The 25,152-nt window shown below is 37.3% G+C and overlaps 1 protein-coding gene and 1 long non-coding RNA gene across 16 annotated transcripts in view; one reads left to right on the top strand and one right to left on the bottom strand.

The window, feature by feature from the left end:
* Positions 1-25,152, bottom strand: part of JAKMIP1 (janus kinase and microtubule interacting protein 1) — a 246,635-nt gene that overhangs the window by 87,743 nt on the left and 133,740 nt on the right. For 11 of the 15 annotated variants that reach the window (XM_074822088.1, XM_074822099.1, XM_074822100.1 and 8 more), the window contains 4 exons: positions 20,684-20,752; positions 17,297-17,374; positions 15,537-15,740; positions 534-599 (listed from right to left, as the gene is read on the bottom strand). In XM_074822088.1, the coding sequence (XP_074678189.1) occupies positions 534-599; positions 15,537-15,740; positions 17,297-17,374; positions 20,684-20,752 (417 nt within the window). Of the gene's footprint in view, positions 1-533; positions 600-8,177; positions 8,650-8,808; positions 8,999-15,536; positions 15,741-17,296; positions 17,375-20,683; positions 20,753-22,948; positions 23,022-25,152 lie in introns of those variants that run through there. The other 4 variants (XM_074822094.1, XM_074822093.1, XM_074822097.1 and 1 more) reach the window with 4 other exon arrangements.
* On the top strand, positions 7,127-23,298 carry LOC141922619 (uncharacterized). Its single transcript, XR_012623025.1, has 3 exons — positions 7,127-7,919; positions 10,788-10,895; positions 22,035-23,298. It is a non-coding gene; the product is annotated as an uncharacterized LOC141922619 (long non-coding RNA).

Here is a 25,152-nt window from a genome sequence, read left to right as displayed (position 1 = left end):
CATGCTGGCTCTTGCTCTGGACCACAGTGACCCAGATACATTTGCTGTCTTAAGCCTCAATCAGAGCTTCTTCAAAAGAGGAGAAAATCTGGATTCAGGCTATTAATTTGGAACTTGTGTCTATCTTAAAGCAAGAAATATTTTTTTGTTTGTATTGTTCATCACATGCACCTCATTTTGCAAAACAATGTTATCCAAAGAACAGGGCTGAGCTAACCGATTCTGTCAAACAGAGACAAATCTTTGTTGTTTCCTGATCTAAACCACAGTAAATCCTTCCCCTTCTAGTCTAGTGTCTTTCCAGACCCCCTCGTTCCTTTCTGTACTTGATAGAAAATCCAGATAGCAAATAATTTTGAGCAGATTAGGGACAGAGCTTCATTTCACGCAGTAATAAATTGAACTCAAATTTAATCTTGTTTTAAAAGAGATTTTGTGATATTAGGTTAAGTACTATTAATGTCAATGCAACAGAGAAAAATAAATTAGTATGAAAAATAAAATCCATTGGCATCACTCAAGCATTTATTTACCTTTTCCTCAATTTCTTTGAGTTGCCTCTTTTGAAGTTCTATTTTATCTTCTAGTTCTCGAATTCGCTGGAACAGAAAAAGCAAAATAGACATTATTATATCTAATTTTAAAAGTATATACATCAAAAAGATAAGAAATAGATTAAAAAGAGAACAAATGTCCATTATTAATGTAACACTTCCTTTACAGTTATATTAGATGTGTCCGTGGCACAATTGCTCCATGTTTCCATGAAACCATGGCATTTTAAACAAGCTGCACATTCAGACCATCATGTTTACTACCATGAAGTCTACTCATTAATCATAATTTTAAAATACATACACAGACAATTCCAATTAGCACAATTCTTAGAAATAGAACACTATTTTCTCTGCAACTGCTGGAAGTTTTTCTATTTACTTAGCAGATTATACTATTACATTTCATTTTAACTCTCTATTTTCATTTCCTATAAAACATAACTATGCTTCTGGCATAGTCATGCTATATCAGAAAAACAGAGCACACAGATTTTCAGTTCATCACCAAAACACCATCCAGAGATTCATCTCCATGCTATTACCAGAGTCACCTCTCACCAGAGTCAGAGGGAATGTTTCTTTCAGTGTAGCTCTCTGTAATTTTAAGGATTTTCCTTGTTCAGTTCCACAAAGTATCTCCAAAAATATGACTGCTGTTGGGTCCACATATCCTATCTTATTTCTGTTCCCTTGTTTCATTTCTATAAATTATGCTTTTTAAAAAAAAAAAAATAAATTCTGGGCTTCTACATTAAGAAGATGCATTTTATTACACTTTTAGTATATTGTTACAGATAAAGTAGGTTCATAAATAATTTTTTTATAGGTGGAAGCCTGGAATCTCCTACTAATTAGCAGCCACTGGGAATCAAGGAGCAGCTTTATACTATCAGCTTTTTTTGGGATTAACTACTTGACCTCTGCCTGGCCTACGATAGCTAAAGTTATTAGCAGTTCATGAACTTTGAAAGAGAAATTATCATCTACTCTAATACTACTCTCCACACAAATACTGCCCACAGGTCACAACAATAGCTTTGTTACTGTTGCTGCTGGTTTTAAAAAAAAATAATAATTTTGCTTAAATGACTGGTTTGAATATTATGCAGTCAGAGTAAGTCAGTCAAAACCTCCACTGGATGATGCTGCAGATAATATAAAATAATATAGATAATATAAAAGATAATATAAAAGCACAAACCAGATTACCTTTGTGTGACACAAGTACATGCAGCTTTGCTGACAGTAACAAATGCCCCAAGCACAGCTGTATTAATTTTGCTTTTCCTATATTACATTTGAATTGATTTATACTTCATCTACTCCGTGCTCAAGGCAAGTCTATCTCTCCAGCGATTATCTTCATATACTGTATGTACCAGGAATATTACGATCACTGTAAAAAGCCATGGGATGAGAAGCAGGCAGATGTAATCACCTCTGAGATCTCTGGTCCATCAGGATACACTCCTGTTTCTCTCACTTTAGTTATGCTGATTCCTACTTAAACCTATATCCCAGAGCTGAGTGACAGACTTCAAACCTCTGGGGGTCCTGCTATGTTCTGTGACAAAATTTGACCATAAGAGACAGATAAGTGGAGAGAAGGAACATTTTTAAATACCATTTTCACCTTCAAGATTTATAATGTGAGATATTTTTTCAATATCTGCTGAGAACTCTCCTCCAGAAAAAAGGAAAATAAAAAAGCCCCCAAACATCTGGTGGCTTTCTCACCTCAGGGTTTACAATAAGTGTCCTTTTATAAAAGAACATGTTAATTAGGATAAGACAGCATTTTTCAGATTTGGGAATTCTGTTAATTAAGTAAAAATCGAGATGTTATTATTCCCTTATGAATTTTTAATCTTTTCAAAAGATTACAGCTATTCAGCTATTCTCTCCAGCTATTCAGAATAGCTCTAAAAAAAAAAAAAGAAAGGGTTGAGGTTTCTGTTTTCCAATTCTCACCCATAACCCATCATAACTGTTAAATTTGTGAGACAAAAGATAGAGAATAGTTTTAAGGTGAGGAAATATAACCTTTCCTAAAAATCAGTTTAAATGCAAGACAACCTAGCAATTAAAAGGGAATACTCTGCATAGGGTTGAATTTCTTAGCAGTGAAAATCTATGAAATATCCTCAAAACTAGGTTTATGTCAGTAAGGCAGATATCTACCAGGTGGATATAGTCTGTAGGGCAGATATTTACCTGTATACATGTGTATAAGTAAACCTGTTCCAGACTTACCACCTTAGGATAATATGTTCAAGTGAGGTGACTAGTGTTTAAAGAGCTAGTATTCCCCTTATGTGAGTGAAAATCGCAGTGACAGAAGACTTACACTGCAAATGAGTAAGATTTTGTAACCAACTTCTTTACTACAGAAATTAAGAATTAAAACCTAGACAGGTCAGAATTTGTTCTAAAACACAGCCATGGACTGGAATATTCCATCAGGTATCAAAGCTTGCGGTCATTTACTTCTAGTTGTTTACTTGTTTTCCCCTGGAATATTTGACCTCATCACCCTCTACAACTACCTGAAAGGAGGTTGCAGAGAGCTGTGGATGAGCCTCTTTAACCAAGTAATAAGCGATAGGACAAGAGGTAATGGCCTCAAGTTGTGCCAGGGAAGGTTTAGGCTAGATATTAGGAAGTATTTCTTCACAGAACAGGTAGTTAGGCATTGAAATGGGCTGCCCAGGGAGGTGGTGGAGTCCCCATCCCTGGAGGTGTTCAAGAGGCAGGTTGACATAGCACTTAGGGATATGGTGTAGTTGGGATCCGTCAGTGCTAGGTTAATGGTTGGACTAGATGATCTTCAATGTCCTTTCCAACCTAGATGATTCTGTGATTCTGTAGGGAGGATTATCCAGGAGAATCAAGTGGGTGTAGCTATTCCCATCAATATCCTCTGACTGCACAGGGTCAGCACTGGAAGATAACCAGCCTAGCTCAGCTATTTATATATCCTAAAAAATCTGATTTAACTCATTTCTTTCCATTTGACTAGAGAGATAGCCTTAAAAATATATACATACATATGCAGTATATTGGCAGGAAAAGAGCAGATTTACATCTGCATGCAGTAATTAACAGATAAAAATAATTATTTCCCCCATTGTACCTATCTGCATTTACAGCATTATCTTGATCAAAGATAATAATTTCCAAAATATGACTTTAAAAAATACATGTAAGCTACATGCAACAATCCTAGCTTTAACAAAAAAGCATCTTCTAGAAGTAGTAAGAGATGGCACTCAGTCAAAGGTTATATTAAACTACCAAGAAGGAAATTACACAAAAATTACACATATTAAGAACAAAGGCAGGACTGCTTGAGATTCAGTATAAGCATGTACATCTTTATCTACTGTTCCTTTTATTTGCAAGAATCAAGAAGATGTGGACTCACTCTCAGGTTTTCAACATTTGATTGGATGCTTTCAATGAATTCTGATTTGTTTACGTTTGCAAAAGCATAACTTTGACAACAAATGTAGAACTATTTTATTGTTACCAAGAAATTCTACTTACTTTAATGCTTCAGGGCATAAATTGATGATCAGTAAGCCAAGCTTTTCCTAATATGTCATATAGAGTTATAACAGTTGTGCTATAAAAGATGCATTCATCTCTATCCTTGACAAGGTTCGCAGGAACCTTACAGGGTAAATCCAGTGCATTTTCAACTGCACAAAAAACTATGCAAGGAAGCAACAAATCTATTGTATCTTGCTCTCAAAACATTGAGAAGTCTTGGTTAAGAAGAAAGCCACAGGCTGTTCTTTTATTTTCTTTTTTAAAAAGGGACAGATAGAAGATGTGGAAAGACAACCTAAAACCAGCACAGTGTTTGTTTCCTTTAAACACCCTAGCACTGGTCACACTCAGAGCAAGGATTAGGGACAAAATAGAGCAGTGTTACACAGGGTTCTAGCAATTCCTGTGTTCCTACAGTTAATAGCTGGCCCTCAGTCACATGAGCGCACCTTTTCAGGACTGACAGGATTCATGAGAATAACAGTGTTGTCAAACCATGAGGCCATACAAAGGAATTACTGTAGGCAAACAAAGAGCCACAGTCAGACAAATATAGTGCAATGAGAATGCAGCCATGAAAGAGAAGAGCACAGACATTAGGGACGTGGATTCTCAACACTGTCCACCTCACCTGCATTCAAAACCAACCCGCCAAAATAACAAATACTAATTTGTCATTGAATTTATTACAATAGCAAATAAAACCCCACAAATCTTCTGGAGGATGGATGGGGAGATTTGTGAATACTCCGTGTTACTACCTTCAACCACAAGGAGCTCTCCCAAGTTCTGGAAAGAGGGTTGGACAACCATCCATTTCAGTATGGCAGGCACCTACTTGATAAAACATCTATCCACTAGCAATGAAGTTTCCTGCCACTTCTGAGGAAGTGCTTGTAAGCAGCCAGAAAGCAGCAGCGGCTGAGCGGGCCGTACTGCTGTACCGAGCTAACAGCAGATGGCTCTGCCCGCCAAGCTATGGCTGGAACAGCAACTTCAGCCCTGTTAGGAGTGAGGCTCACCTGTGAAACCCCTTTGCCTTTCCAGACAGCTACAGAACCAAGATGCTAAAGATGTACAATATATGCCTTACTTATTACTGCACTGCAGTTTGAACCGACTTTTAAGTTCCATTATATTTTTTCCTTAATAGTAGTTACATATACATTTTATATACAAAGGTAGGTGGCACAGCTATAATCCTGATGGACAACCTAAAAATGCTAACAATTAGGTAAGAGAGAGAACATCCAGAAAGTTAAGGCAGATAAAGCATATATTTCCTTTGGAAGTCTATTGTGCAGATACAGGCGTATGACTGAAAGTCTGATAAAGCACTCCTAACATGGGCACTATTTACCACAACACAGAGCTGTAAAAGGGAAGTTTACCATCAGTCATTTCCCCTCCTCTTCAGTTCAATGCTTGGAGAGCTCCCAAACACAAAGGGCTGTCAAATTGCCCAAAAGTGGGAAATTAAACATTTTTCTCAGCAGAAGATTCCTAATGTGCAGAAAATTCCTCCTAAACACTCATAACCCTCATTTCCTTTCACCTCACAATGGGAAGATCATCTTTCTGGGAAACAGGATACATTTCTTGAAGTGCAATTATCCACTTAAGCAACTACTTTGGTAAACTTGGATGGCAAGTGTCTTTAGTGTGTATCTTCCAGTACTGGTAGGGAAATTAAGACAGTCAGATCTTCCTTTCTGAGGTAACAGAGGGCTGAAACACCAAGATGGGACTACACAACATTATTACTCCCAGATGTTTGGACATTTCTCCAGAAGGGGAGTCTCCAAGGTTGCATGAAGCATTGCTCTATAGGTAGTATGTTGCCTGAGTTGATCTACGCGGTACCAATTCAGGTGTCTGCACCTACAGCTCATCTTTCCTGGCAGCTGGATAATTTCCCTAGAGATAACGGTTGTTTTCCAAATACATCCAAACTCAGTAAAAGTGTAGATAACCCTAGATGCAAATTCATTATTGCCATGAATCCCTTGTACAAAAGTACAAAAAAAAGGGATGATACCACTTTAAAAATGGAATTAAAGGCAATGGGTTACTTGCAGACCATTCAACTTAGAGGCCAGGTCTAATGGAATGATATTACTGCATTGCCAGCTAGGCATCAGTACCAGTCAGGTACTGATTTCAAAAGGCAAATTTCTGTAATTTTTAGCATGGTCTGTCTCCTGTGACTACATTGCAATCTTAGGGTTGAAAGGCACATCTCTGGGATGTCTGAGGAATTGAGGTTTAGGTGAAATGCAATGGTGCTGGATGCGTGTCTGGAAATATTACTCTACTATCACTAACAGAAATTCCAATAACACGGGCCTAGAAAATTCATCTTTCATTATGGAGCAAAGAAGTACAAACAATGAGGCTAATAGTGGAAATAACACTATTGCACTTCCATTACTTAACATCACTGAATGGTTTAGCCAAAATGAAAAAATTGCTCTATTAAAAAAAAAAAAAAAGGAAAGTTAATTGCATTCCCACACAGTACACATGAAGTATGTGTGCCCAGCTTGTGTTATAATAGCAATCCATCTACATTAAGTACTGTTTCCATTAATATAGCACCCGTTGTAAAGGAGTGCTGAAATAGATGGAAATCCTTCCACTGAGCTCAGTGAGCTCTGAATTGCAGTTTCAGAGTTATCATTTTTCTGCTGGAGGTAATAAATCAGCCCAGTAATGATTTGTCATCATTTTGAGCATTTGGCATGGGAGGAACTTCAGCATTACAAAGAAAGAAAATTGATCTGAGATGTAATGAAGTGCCCTACTAGTCTAAGATATTAGGTCCAAATATCCCCCACCTACCAACCAGAATGTGCCTATTTCCTCATTTGTTTTATTTTTTCTTTCATGATACCTCAAATTCTAATGACAAATGGACCATGTCTCTCTACAATACATGGTCCCTTACACACACATTCTGGGTTTTATGACCCAATCTCCCAGCTACCTTTTTAGTAGCAAACACAGATTCTGAGCATTTCAGTGCCTTCTGTTTATTGGATAGGTCTAGATGACGAGGACTTCTTCATCAAAGCCTTTTGTCCTCTCCAATTCATTCATAGCATTAGCCAGTTATTCACAGTCCTCAAGCAACACCTTGGATGGTTTCAAGGAGCTCAAGAAGCTTTAACAAATGGAGAAAATGCTACCAGGGAAGGAACTTCTGTGACAAATTTCATCTGTCAGAAAATGATGACCACATCATCCTTCACATAGGTGTCAAGCTGCAGAACTGATGCTCTTGTTTCCTAGATAAGTGTGTAAGTAAAGAGCCCATCCAAATAAACATACTGTTTTACTGACAGCAACATCAAGATCAGCTTAGCTGGCTACAAAATATGTTCCTTGCCATGCTACTGTAGTTGTTAAAACACAAGAATGTTGTGTTTTCAGGAGGTTTAGAAATCACCTTAATAGTTCCTGCAACACACTCTTATTGGATTTACATTCATCAGCAAATCCAAGAAAACAATGTGATAATTTTAGCACAAAGCAGACAAAGAAGGATTTGCTAAGCTGCTTAGAGCCTTGGCTCTGAAATGTTGGAAAGGTTCAGGTTGATGTGTATTTACAGGATAGGCACCATGGATGGACTATATCAGACATGAACTGTGTTTCGAATCTTTGAAGACAGCTTATGATCAAGAACATATCTCATTCTGCAGTAAAATTTAGCAAGTGAAATATTTTATCAATCTGACAAAGGGAAGAATCTATATCGTTTCATTATATCATTATTTTAAGCAGCTTCTCAACACTATTAAGACACAGGTATGTAAGATCTTCAATAATGTGAACAGCTTAACTATGTTACATGTATAAATTTAAACAAAGATGAATATAAACTGACTTGCCTTTAGCTATTATTCAAATCACTAAGCTGATGGATAAAATTCCTTTATGAAAATAAACATATTATTTTCTTGATTTTTTTAAAAATCTAATGCATTTTAACAGCTGTTTAAAAGCCTCTACTGTGTTTACAATTTGCATAAGTAGTTGCCACATGCATTTACTCAAGCTGTTGGATCTGCTACTGTTAGGGTTCTGGATTCAGGAATCCAAATGTTCCCTTTAGTCCCATATTCCTAGAATGTGATTTTGCATAATGGTCATAAGGAAACAAGTAAGCGCACTGTAACAGCATTAGCTTAAGCTATTTCTGTTGCCATTTTGGTTTGCTCTATGATTGAAAATTTAATATAAATTTCAGCCAGTTAAACATGATAAATAGTAGATCATTTTGGATACACCATACCTCTCTGAATCTCACCAAGGTCTTTCTTAACATAGCAGGTAAAAGTTTCATTCCTTTCTGTGTCCTGCAGTCTCAACCATGATAATCCAATTAATAGTTACTGAAGTAGGAGAATTGTTCTTGTTAATCTTTATTATGCATTTGTAGTTTCTTTATTTGCCTTCTTGAGGAGAATGAAACTTTTAGCAGCTGCACTGATGCATTTCTCAGCATGAAAGTTGATGTGTACTCAGTCACATTGGTCTTAGTAGTAAAAAAGAAATGCATATAAATGCATTTAACTTAATTATTTGTTATAAGCTGATGCTGAATGACTATACATACATGAAGATATAGCTTAATATTTACTAGTAAACTTGATTTTTTTTTAAGACTGATAGTTTAATTTATGCTATAGTAAAATTACATCATACATTGATATCTAACAGAAGAATATCAACAGTCCTATTGCTTTTTATTCAGGAAAAACAATAATTAAAGCCACATTAGCCTTGTATATACACAGAATGGCTATCCTAAGTCTATGTGAACTCAGAAGACAAAACACATTCAACATCTCAAAATTGACTCCTTAGCAGCCTAGACTCATTACCTGTGGGAAAAAAAAAAAGCATCATGCAATATTTATTTAGCATTAAATTTAGATTATTTTACATTCTAATATTTAAATCGCAAATTTTCATGTAAGTAATTATCATGATATATGCATGAATTGTGCATATGAAAACACATTCAATCTTCCCTTCTATAACAAACTTCACACTTTCTTTTTTAGACTTGCCTTTCCTCAGCTCCCACTGGTCTTTCCTAAGAAACACAGGGTATTCAGGATTTCAGATGAGAGGATTTCAGCATTCAAACTTCAGCTAAGAGTTTACTTGATTCTAATACTGCTTTAAGGCATACAGTTGCTATTAACTTGAGTGCAACCTCAATCACACCTCGTTTAAGACAAAGGGAGCAGACCTTTCAGACATATTTTGTAGGTATTACACATCAGTCCTGCTATCATCACTTATTCAGACAAGAAGCATCACTAAGGCAGTTAGTAAAGCGGGTGTGGTTTGATCTGAAGGCTAAATATGCAGAAAACATACATAAGGAAACATTGTAAAATAAACATATAGAAATTACTAAAATTATCTCTGATCTCCATGCATGTCATCTGTGGGAAATTACAGAAGTTTATTGTGATGTTGTCATTATAGCAGCAATGATGCCTTGAAAGACTCAACATTCACTCCTGCATGACAGATCAATACCACAGGTCAACTATGATTAACCTAGTAATGATGTGCTTGATGAATATAGATTACAGTTAGAAAGCTATGATATCAGTTGCTTTTAAGAGCAATTCATGAATATAAAAAATGCATTATCAACAGTAATCTAGCATGTGCTGAAGAGCAAAACATAGAACATTTCTCAACTGCAAGCATCAGTAATTGCAAAAAAAAATAAATCACTGGTTGTTCTATGTATTTCTCTTCATGTATAGCTGTATGTAAATAGCTGGGGATGAACTTTGATAGCACCTTAACACTTCAGATTTAAAATAGATCGTATCTATACAGATTTGGATGTAAAATGATCTGAGACTTTCCCCAATTATTACTGTGTAAACAACCTTAGCAGTAATACTTCTACCTACTTTCTGAATTGTGTGATAAAAGCTGTGTGTTTGACCAAGCCAGCCTCTCTGGCACAAGGCAACATGGCAGAGGAGGTATTGTCTTTAATTTGTCCTCTCTGACATATGGCAATGTGCCAAAGAGGACAATTTTAAGACAACACCTCCTCATGCTTATCCATGAGGTACACTGAGCATAGCATCTCCCTCCCTCTCTTCCTTTCCCAAGAACCTTCCCAGTCAAACATTAAACCCTAATAATTCTCCTTGGGTGAAAAATAGATGGTCTATCAACTATAACAGATTACACGGCAAAAGGGAGAAGAACAACTGCTAGATTTAGCCAAGCTTTACCTGAACATCCATAGTATATCAAGTGGCAAATCTCAGGTTCCTACTTCACATTGGCAATTAATGTATTAACAAATTAAATTTTTAAATTAAGTTTTTCAGAGAAAAACAACAAACGCCAATGTATTTCAAATAGCTAAGCCAATAGGATCTTATAGATATGGTGACATCCAACCCTATTGATTTGTAAACCAGCTACTCTCCCAGTGTGAAAAAGGTGTCCTAACTACAAGAGAGCAGGGACAACTCATGGAGGAATGGCATCCACTATAGCTCTGTTTGATCTATAAGCAGTAAGAAATTGGCTCTTCAGGTGAGGAAAAAAAACCCAAAAATTTAGGGAAGGAAATTAGTTTGGTGTTTCTTGATTTCAAGCTATGTTTATATTTTGACATTTCAGGATGAAAGAAGACATCACTGCTTCTGACTTTTCCTTGGTGTACATGAAAAATGTGCCTGAGGCACCACATTTACAGCAAGTTCTTCTTTATGGCAGTGACATACAGAGGTCAGTTTTGAATTATACCTGTTTTGTCCTAAAGGATTGTCCTATGCCTTCTAGTAAAATGTGCAAATAAAGTGGTAATTTCTGCTTTTATTACCGATGGATAATCCAACCTGGTCATAGGAGTAAATGATATAGTTTAAAGAGAACATAGTTAAAATATTTCCAGTCATATTCCAATTATTTAGAGCTGGAATTTGGATGTCATCAGCATTCCACGGATGTATTATATTCGGATCTAGAATTTAAGTGATGGTTTGTTTTATTCTGCAAAACTGAGCTCCACCTAAGAACATTCTGACTCAAGTTAGAACACCCCCAGTTTAGAACAGTACTGCAATACAACTCAAAGCAAAAAAAGAAGTTTCACACTTTTTGATGACACAATTAACTAACACATCTTTTCTATTTCTTTTTTCTTACAATTTTGTACAAAGACAAGACTGCTCTGTGAAATTATTGGGTTACATTAATAAAATCTGTCTGTCATATACTTTCTGATTGGTAGCAACCACTTTTGGCACTCAATGTGTGTCAACCTGCTGTCCTTCAAGGATTTTCCAGCTTCTCTTTGTATTTAAAATAACTTAAAATGAAGTCAGAATAAATTCTATTTCTATCATAAATGTTCTGCACTTTTGAATACTACCAACAGTGCAATTTGAATTAATATATCCTAATTTAAAGCCTGGTTCTGACCACTTTCCACAGTTTGTTACTCCAGAAGCAGCTAAAGTCAAATCAACAGGAATATATTTCAAGATAGGTCCCATTTGGTTTATATAAGGCATAATCTGGCCTTTAATTATTTATTAATTTCAGCAGATAACACAATCATAATATATTTTTAAGGCGATCTAACCATGATGCTGTGTGGATTTTTTTTTGTGTTGTTTTGGGGGGGCAGGTTTTTTTTCTTTGGTGGGGGGTTGACTTTGCTTAATTAAGAAGTTGATATCACTAATTCAGAAACACATTGTATTGTTCCATTTGAAATATTCTTTCTCAGAGATGTTTTTTATAGCTACACCAACACCTTTTTCTCTCTAGAAATGGCTTAGTGCATATATATATATGTAAAATTACACTTAACAGAACTGGGTAGTAGTGATCTTCCAAAATGCACAAAAGTCATGCCACTACACTGACTAAAGCACAAATGTTACTTTTAAATGAAGTTGTGCTAAAAATAAACCAGACACTGTTTTACAAAAGCTTATAATAACAGTGTAGCACAATGAGACATTTTTGATGGCAATATATGCAGGAATAGCAATTGAACTGCACATACCCTATGGCTAGAAGCAAATATCACAAGCTGCTCATGACAGATTTTTAATTAACATATTTTGCCTTCTCCAAATAGAGAGGATGGTGTAAATCAAAGCACCTTCTCTGACTTAAAGGGAGTATTGTCAACATGCTTCAGCTGAGGATCTGTCCCCCAGATCTGCATGTTGCACTCTGGGTTTAATAAAAGCATTGTATACCTTAGCAAGCAGATCTAATCACACAGTCTGTCTAATTTGGCTCCACAGAGGCCTGGTTTCTTTAATACACAATGGGCATACACAAATGGTTCCACTGATATGCTAATAAACAATAGTAATGTGGGGCTATACATGACCAAGATGAACAGGCCTACCGGTGTAAAACAGGGCCTACCATCCTAAAATACATTTATTTCACTGGAACAAAGTGAATACACATTGGCTAAGAACTAAGGCTTTATATCTGGACAAAGCAGCACACATAAAGCAGCAGAGGCTCACATTTGGACGTTTACCCACTCTCTTATGCATGTGCCTGTTCTTTTCAGGTAGTACATTCCCAAGGAAGAACTTTTACCTGCTCTATAAAACCAGCATCTCATGAGCTAAATCCTGAAAGTCTTTGCATGAAGCAGTTCTCCTATAATGAAACCCTGCAGACCTACCTGCAGTGTTCATCACATGCCTTGCCACTTCTGCATCCTGCAGTATGGTCAAGGATCATTTACATGCAGAAGGAGAGAACTCAACTTCTACATCCTCAGATCTTCTTGGACCGTTACTCTGTATGTCTGACACAGAAACTCTGGCTCAGAGAAGGCTGTAGCCAGCCTGCCAGGATAAGCAGACTTGTTCTTTTGAAGCCCTTGTATCAGGCAGACCAGAAGGTAATGGAAGCAAAAGAAGCAGGCCTTCTGGAAGTGATCAAACTTCCAGAGTTTCAGAGAATTTTGAGTCTTTAATACATGGTTTCCGTTTCAGGGAAAGTTTGAAAGTGTTTGCAACCAGGGCATTCTGTATTAAGTCTTGCAGGTCCATCATGCTGTTGTATCATTCTCTGTAATCTCCACTTCAGCAGAGTAAGAAGGGTGGTGCATACTGTAAGGACACTGCAGATTGTACAAATATGACCAGGCCTAGACTACAGTTTTGCCAGAATAAAGTGCTTGCCAATGCCACAATGTCAGCAAAAGGGGGGATTCATTTAATGTAGCACCTAGGGATGTACTACACTTAGAGCAGGTTCATCCATACCTTAGGATTCTGCCAACACAGGTATACTCTCATTTTTGTAGCATTTCATCTGCTGTCATCTGCTAGTGTAGATGAATGTAATTCTATGAGAATTAGCCCTGTGATTCATGCTAGGGGTTTTTTTTTTTAATTTGTTTTTAAGCTGTGGACATTTGCATACAACTAGGTTATCACTGTGGATCACTGGTCCCATAAGGACCCACAAATACAACCTTCAAGAAGAAAACAACTGAGAAGAAGAAACTGAGCGAAGATTTCAAATGCAATTTGTTAATCTCCCACACCTCAGGCAAATTAACTACCATCTTTGCCTTTGCTTTTCCTGTCTAATAAGGGGGATTAAAAATAGATAACTAAAATACTTAGTTCCTTATTAAGCAGTAGAATTCAGTTTAAAGTGTCCTGCAGGGCTGTTAACGTTAGCATGTCTAACGAGGTGGGCACAACACAAAACTCTAATGACACAGTATAAAATGGATCTGGAGACAGGTACTTAAACACCCATGGTTAATGAGGTTATGTTTATGCTTGCATTTTTGTTCAGAGCAGGAGCAAAGTTTTCTTCCACACTCACAGTGTTTAACTTTATGTTGTGGAGCAATCTGTGAATACATGAACTGGATTTAACTGAAGATGTGCTCCAGATGTACACCTAAAGTGCTCTGACTGATAGTGAGCAGTCCATGGGACTAAATGAAACACAGTCCAGATTAAACCCCTAATTTCTGGCTAGGAAACTGGACTGTCTAAGAGGCTGGCAAAAAAAACCCAAAACACCACTCTCACAAATTTTCAACACACTAATACACTAATAATTTCAATACACTAATAACATTAAGCTAGTAACTTCTGACTCCACCCTTATTTACCAAATGTCATATATTTACTCTACTCTTTCTGACACTTTTAGCACCAGCTGGTGTTTACCTTATCCAGCTTTCTGTACACCATTGTTGATCTGACACCAATTAAAAAAATTCATCTCCTGACCTCAATGTTACATGTTCCAAACCAAGCAAACACAGTGAAGGAGCAAGAGAAAAGAGACTTCTTGGAAGTCAGAGCTCAGCTCTAACACTGGCACCATAAGCACCTCTCATCACTGCAGGATGACAGGAGATGAACACAACAGTGCCAGGTCACTACATTACATCATCTGTGGTCTATATTCACCTACAAAGCCAACCTGAACAGAAAGAGGCTTGAACTAAACTAAACACAGTTCTTGCCCCAGAACCAGCAACTGAGATAACATCCTGAACACATCTGCATAGTAGAGTTTGGCATTTACAGTATATGATTCCAGGTTTGCACTGAAAGTAGCAAGAACAAGTGGAGGGCAGATCTAAGACATCTGGCTGCATCTTCCAGAGGTTACTATAAAGAGGAAACAAAATCCTTAGGAACAATTATTCCTGCTGGAATAATTAACACTCTGAGACATGCAGCTCTCTTTTCTCTGAACATTTTGCCCAGAAAAACCAGCAATCCTACCAAATGATTCTTCAGTAAATTATTACCACAAGTTCTGTTAGGAACTTGCCCAAATTCAAGTTGTCAGTATTTGCCTTAAGGAAGTGCCTTAGACAGACAAGGCTTTTCTGAACTACTTTAAAGGCATGAAGGTTTGCAAATGGCCTCTTAAAAGACTTCCTATGACTTCCTCTTTTTTTTTAATTTATTTTAAAAGATTTCAGAAATAGCTAAAAAAAAAATAAAAGGGAGAAAAAAAATGACTCCTGTAATTACAGCTTTTGCCTTCCCTCTTTTATATGAGTGCTATACTCTTACAACCTTCATTCTGGCTTTTTCTAATTTAGGCATTAAACTTGCAACAAGCTCCCCACGGAGTCAGTCCTGTGGAAGACTGTGTGGTTATACACACATGAAACAGATTGTGCAACAGGACCTTGTAGTGAGACAGTGACTAGTTTTGTGTGTGTACCATGCCCAACACAACCGGGTCCTAACACTGCTTGTCTCCTTGACATGGGAGCAACACAAAGAGTAGACTAAGTGTAACTCAACGAGGTGAGGGTGAAGTGATGCTGTTGTATGGGCAGTGGCAGCAACCACAGAGGCAACACCAACAAGGGGGAGGAGAGAGAACCAGGTTTACCTGCTGTGCCTGCTGCAGCAGCTCCATTCGCTCATGTAAGATCTGGCTGTCAAACTCACGGCTCTGCCTCAGGATCTGCCGCCGCACCTTCTCCACTGCAGCTCGCAAATCCTCCCTCTGGGCTTCAGTCAGCGACTCGCTTGCCCACCTTCCTGGATCCTGCTGCAGGGCATTATACAGCGTGGCTTCCAGCTCCTGGATTTTCTAATGCAACCCAAATCACATACAGACAGGCTGCCATTTGAATCCAGCAAGCAAACGACCCACCAACAGCTAGAGGAGAAGGCTAGCAAGCGAAGGCTTAGGCAAGAGGGAAGGACGGACACAGACAGGTAGACAGAAAGCAGCAGCTGTGAGCAGTGAGGAGCATTCCACACAGAGGGCACGTAGCCTTCCAGCACTGATTTACACCCAGGCAATGCTTCCCATTCTAGTAAATGATTGATTTCTTCTATTTAAAAAAGATTCAGATGATAGGTCTGTGCTCAATATGTACAAAACCCCAACCTCTGACGCTGAATGTTACAAAATTAATGTAAACTAACAGATTCCCTTCAACTGCAACTGAATTGTTAAGCCATCCTATAAAATCAAAAGCCCACAGGGAGAACTGTGAACACAGAAATCTTACTGTATCCCTCTCTCTGGCTCTACTGTCCTGCCATCCATTGCTCAAAGTCTACATCACTGGCTTAGTTCCAAGTTGCCATAAACAATGAAGAGAGGAACGCTTGTATACTAATCCCTCATCTGTCTCTTGCCATTTGCCAGATTCCTAACCAGATTCTCATGGACTAACCAAAACTGCAGTACTTTGCAAAGCTGAGAGCACAGGAGAACTTTACATTCACACGGAGAACAGTATTCCCAAGAGTAAAGAGTGTTTCCCTGATTAGTGAGGTTAGTATGATCCTATTAAAAACCATCATCCAGACTGACAATATTTGGATCAAGAGCATCTGACAACATCCCTTTAGCCCTCATAACACCTTTGTGAGGTAGGTAATTCTATCCATATTAGTGATGCATAAACAGCTGCACAGAGAGGTTAAATGGCTTGCCCAAGGTCACAACGCTAGATATAGAGCCTGTTTGCTTTTATCTCTGTTATCTGCTCTGAGCACTTGACTTTGCTTCTTTTCTGAAAATATCTTCTCCATAAGAAATATTTACAATGTATAAATAATTCTTCAGGCCATTATATTTTGATTCCCTGAAGTCTCACTATGAACAAAGTTAGGTGTGCAGTTTTACTAATTCCTAGATAATTCCTAATTGTTGCTTAGCCTGAGAGAAGGCAAGTTTGCAGCGTCTCTTTTGAAAACTACGAAAGGTAAGGTTAGATAGGACCGCACAGGAAAGAATCGCGTAGGAGGAACAGGCATTCCCAATTTAGGAGAAGTTAGCAGCAGTAATATTTACAAATGCTTAGGGAAAAGCAATATAGGAAAAGTTCTAAAGTAATTTCTGGTGTATTTTACCAGTCATGGTTTTGTGCACACATAAACCAGCTCTTCCCGTTCCAGATGTACTAACAAGATGTTCACATATTTTAGAATAAAAAATGCAATGCAAAAACATTACACTTCTATAAATCCATTTCCTAAGTCTCCATTTATTTCCATATTTTATTTCCTAGTCTGACAGAAAAATAAATCAATTAAAAAAGAACCCTGTTTATAATTAAAAGAAAAAAAAAACAACCTGTATTTTATCAAATCTGTTCAAACATGAAAATTTAATGACTGTTCTTTTCCTACCATGTATGCCTGGTCCAGAGCTTGTTTCCTGTAGTCGAGTTCTTCCTCTAAATAACCCTTCTGTTTACTGAACAGGTCCTGAGCAATAATAAAAACAAGGGAGTGTTTGTTCTTTATCCTAATTCATGAAGAATCATAAATGCCATCATTTTTATGTGACCTTTCCACGTGACAGCAAATCTATAGCCAATGACCACATTCATCCTAAGGATATTTGGAATTTCAAATTTACAATATTAGTATTTAAAATACGTGTATCATATTAACGAGTGGTACCTAGAAAGCATAGACCTCTACACCAGTGTACAAACCTGCCTTGACCTGACAGAAGTGCACACAACACCTGAAAGGTGAATGGGAATGTGCATGCATGTGGTCCAACAGCCATAACTTGCACAGGGCAAGCCAAGGAAGGGAAAAGAGAAACACAAGTGAGGGCACTTTATGGCTTTTCTGAAAATATCCAGTGTGTACCCTTAAGGAAATCATGGGGCAAATCCTAATCTGTATTGTCTAGCCTGTTCTAGGGAGGAAATCAGAACATGAAGGGCTGCAGCTGGGTTCTGCAGCAGCATTCCCTGACACATTACCAAAGCAGAAATAAAAACTCAGTTCTCAACTTGTAAAGGCAGGAAGCCAATTTGAAATGGGTAAAGTGGTGCCCAGAGAGGTTAAGTGACTAGCTGAAGAGCTGAAGAAGTTTTCAAGATACCTAAGATTTACATGGATTTTTTGCATTTGTTTTTAAAAATAAAAATCACCAACTTTCACAGTTTTATATATATATATATATGAAACACACACAGGGAAAAAAAAGTATAAATCACAAAATATATATGTATAAAAATGGGATCTCAGTGGAACTCAGTATCCAAAAGCACAATGCTGCAAGAAAATTGTGGACATTTAAATGCTTGTCTGAATAGTCAAGTGAGAACTGACTGGTGACAGTGCTCTTGCAAAACATGCCTTTAGATGTTTGGGATGATAGTAAGTAGAACATAAAATAGTTACTTAATTTTATTAGCTTTTCTTTCAAGGCAGGTTTTCATGCTCAATAAAATTAGTAGTAGACCAGAAAGCAGAGAAGCCCTTTGACTGAATTTAATATTTTCCATCATTCTTTTTTCTATTCATCAAACTCTTGCATTTCCTCAACATATAGAATAAATGCCAAATTAAATACATAGGGTTCTTAAGATGATTAGTTGTAGCTTTTATTAGCAGTGTAAAAAAATCAAATGTTGCTGGTCTGGTTAGTTTTATTGGATATGGGGTTGCCGTGAAGTCACTTATTTGGCCAAATTTTACCTTCAGACATATTATGTGGAATTCTGACAGTTTTTCTGCCAGCTGTCAGTGTAGCACTGGCATAGAATTTACCTAAGCATGAACCATGATGATGAATTCTCACTCCAAACATCTGGTTTTAAACAAATTCATTCTGATCAGCAAATTAATGCTTGAGAGGGGCTCAGTGCATAAAATGACTGCAGATGACCTCCCACTTGTTAAGAACAACTCATAGTTGGTGACAGCAGCAACATACAAGACATTAGAGAATTCAGAGGAGTAAGTTGCTATTTGTTCTCTGTAGAAGAACTATAATATTTATTATTCAGGTTTTTTGTAAACTTGGAGTTCTTTTAATTACCTATGAATTAATATTGAAAGTAGAACAAGAGTTTATGTCAGGCTTTGATCTTGGGGGTGGAATTCAGATATACACAGATGGGCATCTATTGCTATTATAGTCATTTTAGAGTATGCTACTTCAGATGCTGGTCCAGAAGGGTAGGGGTCTCCAACAGGTCCTGTAGAACATATTTAGCCCCTTGTGGACATCTCCAGAAAAGTGTAATATGGCATTAGACACCATGTTTATGCAACTGAATGCCACCTTGACTACCCAGGTGACATTATTTTCTTACATGGATTACAGCAACAGCTACATGGCTGTTGTACAAGATGCAATACGACCATGCACTGTATAATGCATAGTGAAGGATGGGCCTGGTCCTAAAATGCTTACAAGTGTCTGACACCAGAGAAGTAGACTGACTTGCCCAAGACTATAGAGAGGGTCAGAGCTACTAACAGATCCCAGAATAGCAGTGCAGCTGCCCTGATCGTGTTGTTTCTGCAAAAGCTATTGTAAAAGCTGGCCACAAAAAGCAAGAGGCAAGAAAACAAGAATAGGATCTCAAACTCCTAACATGGGTTCGCAGGACAACTAAACCAGTGCTCAGCCTTTCTAAAAGTGTTGTGCTAGAATATTATTTCTAAATTCATTTCACAATTGAGTTAATCATTGGAAATGCAGACACTCAGATTGCTATGCTAAACAAATAGATACAAGACTATCCAGAGTAAGACTTGAAAACAGCACAGAAAATAAGTGGGAAGATAATAAGCCAAGTCAGAAAGAAATTATTGTTTTAAAATTCCTTTTATAAAAGAATCCATTATTTGGTGAGCACTTTCCCTCTCCAAAAGCTTTGCATTTTTCCATAACAAGAGTTAAAAATAAAGAAATACTAAACGTGGAAAGGATCATATCTATGTTAAAGTACAACCAGTATGATAGGCTACACTCAACAGACAACACAGTCTAAGCACTTCTTTTTTTGATTGTGGCCCAAACACACATGTCTTCAGTGGCCCTGGGCAAATCGCTTAACCTTCCTGTCTGTTTCCTGTTCTTTAAGATGAATGTAATGCTGATTACTTATCTACCTGTAAAAGGTGTGGCAAGGATTATTCAGTGTTTGTAAAGCCATTTGAAGACGAGAAGCACAGCATGCATGGTAATCAATAAAACAAAACACTCATTCCAAAACTCTTTGTTCAACATATGGAAAAATAAGGTCAGTATAGCACTGGGTTTGTTATGCAAGACAGAAGTGCTTTTGAGAAAAGATTCTGTCTTTAAGCATGAAGACCTTGAGGCAAGAAAGGTCATCTGGAGTAAGAGGTCTTTACAACATGTCCAGAAGCTGAATACCAGTGAGCAAAGGAATATCCTTGACAATTCTACTAACATGACCCCAAGATTAAAAAGACGATGCTGTTGTCGGACAAATTAATACACAGAGAGAGCACAAAGACAATTTCACACTGTGTGGTTAATATTCTCTGTAAAGTTATGCCTTCGTCTCCTAATTTGTATATATTTTGCTACTTCTGTTCTATATAGATTTGACAGTTCCCTCCCATCTCAAAGAATACAAGCAATAAATTGTTCTAGAAACCTCTTGCCTATTTTACCATGAAGCAGTCTCTGTTAAACAGAGAAAGGCATCAAATCAAACTGTGGTGAAGTTTATACACATCCCCTTGAGATTAGTTTTAGCTAAATAAATTATATTTTTAGTTATTGTTCCTTACCTTTTCATTCTCCAGATCTAACATCTTCTGTGTCAGTGCAGCTTCTGTGCCCTCTATCTGTTTTAACCACTACATGAACATAACAGTGTGAAGAGAAAAAAAAATTTAAAAAACGAAAAAAACAGAGGTTTTGAAAACTTTGTACCAAACATTTTTGCAAGTTTGTTGCCAACACTCCTAGGCATATGCTTCCCCCTTACTATCTATTCGCTTTGAAGTTACCCATGAATAAACAGGTTGTGAAAACATAGGCAGAATGGAGGACTACAGAAACATACCAAAGACTAACAAGTGGAGGTTGTTTTCCTGCAACAAATTAAAAGTTTTTCCCCCTGTAAAGTTCAAGATACAAAATAGACTTGGGTTAAGAATGCAAAATCAAGCTGATTGTTTCCAACTTGATATATTCAATGCTTGTTGGCCTGATTTGCAAAACCATTATATGACTTCAGGGCACCAGTCCTTCATTTTTCCAGATGAAAATTTAAACAAAAGACAAGGTGGCAAACTCGATCCTTTATTTTACACAGTTTGTTGCACCCTTCATGGGAAGAGGCTCACTTCTAAAACATTGGTAATATAGATGGAACAATAAAACAGAGAGACAGATGGAAGTTCAAGCAGTTGCTACCATGAATCCCTTACCATTCTGGTGATAAAGAAAACAATCACAATGAAGAATTGCCATTGCATTCCAAAGGTAGAATTACATATTGTAATAGCTAAATGCATGGATAGAAGGTTCTTGCTTAATTACTAACCATCACCAGGATTATATTAATCTTCAGCATTTAAGTTTATTGGAATGGATGGGAATGCTCAGTTTTGAATTGTTTTATTTCTTTTCTTTATTGGGCTACAATAAGGATCAATGACTACCTTACAAAGAGTATAGTTTAGAGTAATGCTTCTTTTTGGAGTGCCAGCTCTCATTAAGACCAACTGTAGCTCTGCCACTGATAATTATCACTTCCCTCAAATGCTACGCTTACTAACACTAGATTACTTCTATTTACTTTAATTATTTTGGTAAACACTACACATCATCTTTTTTAATTTAGGGGTTTGGTGAATTCACCTGGGCTCAGACTCAAAGGAATTAATGATATATCCATTTTTTTCCAAAGATTTAGATAAACATAAGTTTACAAATAAGCAAAATGTGAATTCATTACTTCATCCTTTTGGATGAAGTATTTAAGATGGTGGATATTTAAGAGACTGGTGGATAAAAATGGAAACTTATCTGCTCTAGTAGGTTTAGCTTTGTACAGAGATGAAAAAATTGAACAGGAACACCGTATTTCCCCATGATTCTATTTTCTTCATCTTTGTTTTCTTCATTTTGAAGGTGACAGACTGAAGATATTCCTAAGGAAAACCTCACCACTGATAAAAGGATTCAGCAAGACAGTGAGCATTCTGAACCCTTAAAATCAATAGAAAATGGAAGTCCTCAGCATCTCTCACAGCTATCCTCTATATTTGCAAATGAAGGGTTATCTGCAAAAATTAGAGGTCTATTTTCTTTTAAGGTGTGAATGATATTGAAAACTACATGTTTATTCCGATCTTCCTATGCCTGTAAGCTTTTCTGGAACCAAGGGGTACAGAAGAGAAAAGTAGGTATTTAGGAGTCATAATCAGTTGTAGCATTCAAAATAAGGTTCTGGAATTGTGCCAGCAGAACCCAGAAAGTTTCTTTACCTGGCAGCTTGATTTCCAAAAGATCACTTCTAGTGACTGAGTATAATAATCTGATCCAAATAAACACTGAGCGTGATTAATTAGCACATGTGAATGTAACTAGCACAACTTCTGTGTCTGTAGTACCATTTCTCTACCAAAAGGTCCCATTATGACATGATTACATATTGTAGTTTCTTGTAATTAATGAACTGTAAGAATGCACATGGGAAGCTGTCTGGCCCTTATTTAGAGGGATATCTGAGATAGTTACATTACACTGAAGAAGGCAGTGGAGTTGCTTTAAATTTCCTTCAATCTAAATTCAGTATATGCACCCAACAGATTTAAAACAATCATCCAGGCTTACTTATCAGATTTTGACTGATTTTGTCTGTGCTGGAAAACACAATATTATGAAATGTGGTATCGTGTTTGTTTTGTTAAGGACAGCATAAGACTATTTTCTGTTATTCTTTGTCTTAGTAAACTTCAAACATGGATAGTGCCTTCTGTTGAGAAAATCAGACCCACTTGATTAGCCTGTACCTCAAATGTACACCATGAAAGAGAGGAAATGGTTTCATGCTTCTCAGAGTACCTTCTTGATTCAATTTGCTGTCAGCTTGTACTTATTACTGTGAGGAAATCACTAAAATGATATAACATGGTTAGAGTCCATAGATAACATGAACTGTTTTCATCTCATTCTTTAAACGCAGTCTATTTACCTATACAAGATAAAACTAAAATCTCCATCTTTCTGATGGAGTGTTCAATTTCTGTAATAACCAGATTATCTGATAAAAGCACAAAAAAAAAATCTGTTAAGGCAAACTAGGAATTTTTCTCAAAAAAAGAAAAAAAATATGTTAAATGAAATTATAGACCAACTTTAGACCAATAAATAAATGTCTGTTGTAATTGCATGTTTCTACTCATTTAAGGAATTATTTCAGTTGACAAAGCTTCCAATCCCTTATTGCTGTGATCAGTTGCTAATGGAAATAATTTATAGATTACAAAGTGTATGTTCTATTCTGCACTACTCTGACACAAATTAAACAAGCTCCCTAATTCCAGCGGCACTTTTTGCACAAGCACTAATTTACTTGAGCAATAAGAACCCAATCCAGTTCCTAAAGTCTGGTCAGTTTTGCTCTCTATTTTAGCCTTGTGTACTAGGGTTCTTTCACTTTCCTCATTGGATATAAAGGCCTATGATCATTACCTCCTCTTTTTAATGCTTTAACACAATAAAAAACATAGGGATTTCAGCACTATTCCTCACTTTTGCTTATAACAATTACTCACTTAAATCAGTGATTATTAAATTACCTAATTTAGATTATCTACATTAAGGTATCTAAATTAGTAAATTATCAAAATTGTACCAATTAAAGCAATTATTACAAAATGCTCAAATTTTAATTTTAAAGTTCTGCTTCTGAATTTCAAAAATGCATCTAAGAAATATTAAATAGAAACCTATGAAAAGGATGTACAAAGCTTCTTCAGAGAAAAAGGTGAGTCTTTCTTAGTTCTAAACATCATCTTTATTCACATACAGATTATATTCTCTCTGTAATTGGAGAAGTAAAGAACCAGTCATGCAGAACTGAGTGACCTGACTGATTACCTATATCGTAAAACTACTTCACTCTTCAATGGGTAAAAGACTGGCTGGATGGCTGGGCTCAGAGAGTTGTGGTGAATGGAGTTAAATCCATTTGGGGGCTGGTCACAAGTGATGTCCCCCACGGCTCAGTATTGGGGCCAGTTCTGTTCAATATCTTTATCAATGATCTGGATGAGAGGATCAGTGCACCCTCAGTAAGTTTACAGATGACACCAAGTTGGGCAGGAGTTTCTGCTTGAGGGCAGAAAGGCTTTACAGAGGGATCAGAACAGGCTTGATTGATGGGCTGAGGCCAATTGTAAGAGATTCAACAAGGCCAAATGCCGGGTCCTGTACTTGGGTCACAACAACCCCATGGAACACTACAGGCTTGACAAAGGGTCACTGGAAAGTTGTACAGTAGAAAAGGACCTGGGGGTGTTGGTCAACAGCTGGCTGAATGTGAGCCAGCAGCATGACCAGGTGGCCAAGAAGGCCAATAGTATCCTGGCTTGTATCAGAAATAGTGTGGCCAGCAGGACTAGGGAAGTGATCATCCCCTTGTACTTGGCACCGGTGAGGCCACATCTCGAATACTGTTTTGGGCCCCTCATGACAAAACAGACATGGAGGGGCTGGAGCAGATCCAAAGAAGGGCAACAAAGCTGGTGAAGGGTTTAGAGAACAAGTCTTATGACGAGCAGCTGAGAGAACTGGGGTTATTTAGCCTGGAGAAAAGGAGGCTGAAGGGAGACCTTATTGCACTCTACAAGTACTTGAAAGGAGGTTGTAGAGAGCTGGGTTTTGGTCTCTTTTCCCAAGTAACAAATGATAGAATGAGGGGAAATGGTCTCAAGCTGCACCAGGGGAGGTTTAGATTGGATATTAGAAAAAATTTTTCACCGAAAAGGTTTTCAAGTATTGGAACAGGCTGCCCAGGGAAGTGATTGAGTCACCATCCCTGAGAGGTATTTAAAAGATGTGTGGATGTGACGCTTAGGGACGTGGTTTAGCAGTGGACTTAGTAGTGTTAGGTTTGGGGTTGGACTCAATGATCTAATGGGTCTTTTCCAACCTAAATGATTCTATAATTCTGTGACTTAGAGGACTTCACAGAACCCTATTGCCAGAGAGCTGGGCACATGGGCACTTCTGAGAATGAAGT

Source organism: Strix aluco, chromosome 4 (genome assembly GCF_031877795.1).
Source record: "Strix aluco isolate bStrAlu1 chromosome 4, bStrAlu1.hap1, whole genome shotgun sequence".
Taxonomy (NCBI): Eukaryota; Metazoa; Chordata; class Aves; order Strigiformes; family Strigidae; genus Strix; species Strix aluco.
This window is presented reverse-complemented; position numbering and strand designations above follow the sequence as displayed.